The sequence below is a fragment of the Aplysia californica genome, unplaced genomic scaffold, assembly GCF_000002075.1.
Source record: "Aplysia californica isolate F4 #8 unplaced genomic scaffold, AplCal3.0 scaffold00031, whole genome shotgun sequence".
NCBI lineage: Eukaryota > Metazoa > Mollusca > Gastropoda > Aplysiida > Aplysiidae > Aplysia > Aplysia californica.
In genome coordinates this window covers 2,270,272-2,275,895 of record NW_004797301.1, presented here as the reverse complement: position 1 = coordinate 2,275,895, position 5,624 = coordinate 2,270,272, and the positions used below count along the sequence as shown (strand labels likewise).

The window sequence follows — 5,624 nt, the reverse complement described above, 5'->3', positions numbered from 1 at the left end:
AGAAGAAGAAGGAGGAGGAGGAGGAGAGAGAGAGAAGAGGAAGGGAGAGAGAGAGAGGGGGGGGGAGGAGAGAGATAGAGATAGAGGGAGACGGACAGACTGACACACAGACAGACAGACAGACAGACATACAGAGACTGAGACTGGCAGAGAGAGAGAGAGAGAGAGAGGGGGGGGGTGGGCAGAGTGCGAGAACATAATTATTAGAACTCAGTAGGGGATACGTCAGTCGCAATGCCCCTTCTTTTCAGTTTTAACCAGATCTTTTTTGTGTGTTCCGATTTGTTTGTCAATCCTACTGGTGTCATAAAGTGCTCTTCTCCCACACTGGTAACACATTATGTAACATACTGCCGGACGCACGATCAATAGACCGTAGACCATGTGACCGTGGAAAAGACAGGAAGTAGACCACAGTATTTTTGTTTCTGTGACGCGTCTTTTTTTCCCTTCTATAATTTTCATGTGGTTTCAGGTAACAGGATTAGATTACAGACACTGATGTTGGCGATCTAGTGGTAAGGTTACCGGAACCATTATCACGAGATTACAGGTTCAGGAATTGGAGGCACAGCTCACTCTGACGAACGTTGTGTCCTTGGGAAAGGAACTTTACAAGAATTTTCCTGTTTGGCTTGGTCGTATTGGACATTAATGTTAAATTCGGAGGTCCCGTCTCTTAAATGACTTTACAGTGTTACAAGGAACGTTAAAACTACACAACTTCGGATGAAAACAACAACCAAAGACACATCTATACCATAGCATATTTGTAGGACATCCCCAGAATGTCTCCATGTGTGAATGGGACTGTTAGCGAAATGGTAATGTCTTTTTCTTTTTTTTTTTCAGAACATTCTTCCCGAAGTTGAATTTAAAGACGTCATGAAAAGTGATGTTGGATTGTACAAGTGAGTGGTATCTTCCCCTCTGTTTTGGCCTATACGGAGCTTATAAGCCGCCAACTTAGAAAGATAATAATTAGGCGCTCACTATCAATATAATTCACCGAAAAAAAGATGGAGAATTGGCCTTTACAAATCCTACACAAATACTTTTAAAAAAAAGTGTGGATCAAGAAATTTTCAAAATTATTCATGTTGGTTTAAAAAAATAAAATAAAGCACATTTCCCTACAGAGATCAACAGAAGTGGAGTCACATTATTAAATCTTATTTCCTTTTCTGTTGTGATCGTCTCTACAGATGGCTGCGAGAGCTCAGCGACCACGGAATCTGTGTGGTGAAAAATGTTCCCACGGAGAAAGGAACGATCGTGAAGGTAATGTTTGGAAGGAAATGTAATGTTTGGTAGGAAACGTAATGTCTGGAAGGGAAAGTAATGTCCAGTTATAGGAAATGTCTGTCTGGTGGTAAAAGTAATAGGAAATATATTGTCTAGCGGTGAGGGTAATAGGGAATGTAATGTATTGTAGTAAAGGTATTAGGAAATGTAATTTATGATGGTGGAGGTAATAGGAGTTGTTGACTCAAATGTCCGGAAGTGAAGATGATTGGAAATGTAATGTCTGGTAGAGAAAGCAATATGACATATAATGTCTGGTATTGGAGGAAAAAGGAAATGTAATGTCTGGTAGTGAAATTAATAGGAAATGTAGGTAGGGAAGGTACTTGCCACTACGAGCCAAAATTCCCCAATGGGATCAATAGAGTGGTAAAACGTATCAGCTGTTTCCCCTTTCTATAAAAATGGTACAATATATCAACTGTTTCCCCAATCAATAAGAGAGGTTCAATATATTAATTAATACATTTTAATCCTAAAGTGTTCCACCAGTCAATAAGACTGGTACAAATATTAACTAATACATTATTTTAGTTATAAAGTGTTTCCACAGTCAATAATAGTGGTACATGTATAATAATTATTTCAAATGATACATCTTAATTATATAGTGTTTCCCCAATCGTTAAGAGTGGTGTTAACAACTAATACCATTTTTGTGACTAGGTTTCAATCTGAAATATTATTATAACTCCCAAGACGTGTCATGTGGTCTGTTGTGGTCAGGAGCGGGGTCACGATAAGGTCAACATGCGCCAGTTGAGGGAGACGATGGGAGGGGGGATAATCCAGATAAATAACAATGGTCCTTAATCATAGAGAAAGATAATTCGATTGCTTCCCTTCGGACGCGGATTTTTAAACATTTTTTTTCTGGCTTTTGTTGTTAATTCTTATTTTGCCTTTGTTGCTTATTTGTGTGTTCTTTTGCTTGTCTCTATGTTTATTAATTGTTTGTTTGTTAATTTGTTTGTTTGTTAACTTGTTTGTTTGTTTATTTGTTTGTTTATTTATTTATTAATTGGGGCGGGGGGCGGGGGGGGGGGGGGGGGGTGGCTTTGCCCAACACCAAATTTGTTACTGTTTTGCTAGAAAAGGAAATCATCTTACCTCCTATTGTAGGTGTTGCTTTTTAAAATGCATGTAGAATCATTTTATATTTAAAATAACTGTTTTCTTTTCTCCAACCCCGCCCCCTCCTCTACCTTACTCCCTCTCAACTTACCCCCCCTCCCACCCACCTCTCCCAAATGTCCCAATTACTCCTCTTCCTCCTCCCTCAGGTGGCAGAAAGAATCACTCACGTCCAACGAACTATCTATGGAGAGGTTTGTGAGTTGTGTCAGTGCTGTCTCTCTCTCTCTCTCTCTCTCTCTCTCTCTCTCCCCCCCCCCTCTCTCTCTCTCTCTCTCTCTCTCTCTCTCTCTCTCTCTCTCTGTGTGTATCTGTCTGTCAGTGTCTCTGTCTCTGTCTTTCTCTCTCACTCTCACTCTCACACTCTCACTCTCTCTCTGTATCTCTCTCTCTCTCTCTCTCTCTCACTGTGTGTGTGTGTGTGTGTGTGAGTGTGTGTTTGTATGTGTGTCCATGCGCGTTTGTGTGTGTATGTGTGTATGTGATTAGTGTGTGTGTGTGTGTGTGTGTGTGTGTGTGTGTGTGTGTGTGTTTCTGAGTGTGTATGTGGATAGAGTGTGTTTATGTGAGTGAGTGTGTTTGTGAAAATCATTCTGTTTCTCACACATTCTTGTGTTGAGTGGACACGAAAGGGTACTGTGTCTTGCAATGGCATGATAACTCCTGGTTGTTGACGTAGGAACATGGATAGGAGATGGGGAAGTGGAGGAGTTGGGATGACGCAAGGGGTAGCCTAAAGGTGGTGGGTGGGGGTCGGGAGGCGTGGTGGGGGCAGGGTGTTGGGATGAGAGGTAGGGTGATGGTAGGGGGTGTACACAGTGGACCATAACAACAACGACAACAACAACAACAAAAACAGTAACAGCAAAAACAGCAGCAACAAAATCAACAATAACAACAACAAAATAACAATAACAACAGCAACAACAAAGATAACAAAAACAGTAACAGTAACACCACCACCACCAACAACAACAACAACGACGAAAAAAGATATCAAACAATCTGTTTTAATTAATTATTTAGAAACCTATAAATAGATACCCTGGAAACCTGCTTTCATGTATTTCACTTTCATGTATTCCTCTACTTGTCTCTAAACCTCACAGGACATTTCATCTAATTGTTTATCTCAACTGTACCGACAATGTCCCCAGACCTTTGACGTGGTCAGCACGCCTGACCCCATCAACCCGGCCTTCTCACAGGCGGCCTTGGCCTTCCACTCTGACCAGCCCCACTATGAGGCACCGCCCGGCATACAGATGTTACATTGTATACAGTGAGTTCACGTCACACACACGTGATATAAACGTGACGTTACACACAACTGTTACATTGTAATTGTATATCGTGAGTTCACGTGACGCAAATGTGACGCAGAATTGACACAGACGTGGCATTACATACAGATGTGACATTGTATACAGTGAGTTGACGTGACACAGACGTATGTCTAACCTAAAATGACATAAACGTGACATATACAGGCTATAACACATTGCATACATATGTTACCCTGTATACAGTAATTCATGTGACGCAGACTTGACACAGACGTGGCATTACATACAGGAAATTTACAATGTATACTGTGAGTTCACGTGACATAGACATGACATAGACATGACATTACATACAACTGTTACATTGCATGCACTGAGCTCACATAACACAGACGTGACAAAGGCGTGATGTTACATGCAAATGTTACATTGTATACAGCTTGCTCTTGAGCGGGGTTATGCGCTATACAAATGCTATTTATTATTATTAAGTCCTTCAGCAACCTGCTCAAAACTCAACAGATATCAATTCCCCCCCCCCTCCTCCATCTACCCCCGGTCAGCCATCAAAGTGCATGATACCCAGTTCTAGTCAGTGGGTCTTGGTATAATTGTCCTTTCCTCTAATGCAGGTATTGATGCTGAATTTGCTCCCAAACTAAGCAAAGACAACCCTTCATTTGATGAACTGGGAAATAGAGTGTGGGACGTCTCGGGTGTACATACAGAGCGAATAACTCAGTGTGTACCAGGGTGTGTACAGACAGTATAGCGCTGTCGTGCTACCAATCCCTTCCTATGGAGTTGAGTCCTGATCATCAGTGTACAAAAGAAATGCCATGCAACATGCTCAGGATGGCTCCATCACTCGCGTCTGAGAAGAATACTGGGGATTCACTGGAGGGATAAGATCTCAGGTGCCGGAGTTCTTGAGAAGGCTTTCGTCAGTGGGTGGTTGGCTGGGGCATGATTAAAATTTGTTTCTATCGGTCATCTATCGTCTTTATCCCCCCCCCCTTCTTTTTGTGTTTGTAATTCTCTTTTAAAACCTCTAGTTTTCGGCACTTATACACGTCGGTGTGAGCGTAGGGGTAGGGCTATGACGGAGCCCTGAGTGGGTGTGTTTATTTATTGAAAGAAACATATTATTATGTTACTATTTTTAAAAAAAATTGATATGACCTTGCATTTTCCTCACATGTTTGGTGTCTGTCGATATATAGAACTAGTTGAAGGTTCAGATTTTACCCCTTGAATAATTGCCACTGTAGCCTCAGGTTCTATCCTCACATGTTTTGGGGTGGAAGGGGGTGATGATTTTGATGTCTGTAGATAAAAAGAACAAGTTAAAGGTTCATTTGATACAAACTGAACACTGCCACTGTGGTCCCAGGTTCGATCCTCACATCGTAGGAGGAGAGAATGTGATCATCGACATGTTTGAGATGGCGGAGCAGCTAAGGGAGGAGAGACCGGACTACTTTCAGATCCTTGCGAGGGTCCCCGTCACCTTCCAGACCATGCATTACAGTAGGTGAGTCGGAGAACTACCACGGACAACGTACTGTTACGATCTGCAAACAGCAGTGAGTTGTTTATTGTTCAGTCTCTTTGTAGAAGTCTGTTGTAGTTAACTGTCCATCCTATAGATCTATATAGAATAAATAGTCTGTCGTTGTACAATCTATATATAGCAGTGTGTTGTTTACTGGCGGTATGTTGTTGGTTACTGTTTAATCTATGTATTACAGCGATGTAATGTTTACTTTACAATCTATAAAATATAGCAGTGTGTGGTTTACTGTACAATCTATCTATCTATCTATCTATCTATCTATCTATCTATCTATCTATCTATCTATCTATCTATCTATCTATCTATCTATCTATCTATCTATC

The 5,624-nt window shown here is 41.2% G+C and overlaps 1 protein-coding gene across 1 annotated transcript in view; it reads left to right on the top strand.

The window, feature by feature from the left end:
• The window catches only part of LOC101862998 (gamma-butyrobetaine dioxygenase), a gene marked incomplete at its 5' end in the record, with an annotated part of 14,292 nt that overhangs the window by 3,969 nt on the left and 4,699 nt on the right, over nt 1–5,624 (top strand). Inside the window, 5 exon segments of the mRNA XM_013091296.2 lie at nt 853–911; nt 1,206–1,281; nt 2,589–2,633; nt 3,597–3,721; nt 5,119–5,259. Coding sequence (XP_012946750.1) covers nt 853–911; nt 1,206–1,281; nt 2,589–2,633; nt 3,597–3,721; nt 5,119–5,259 — 446 coding nt within the window.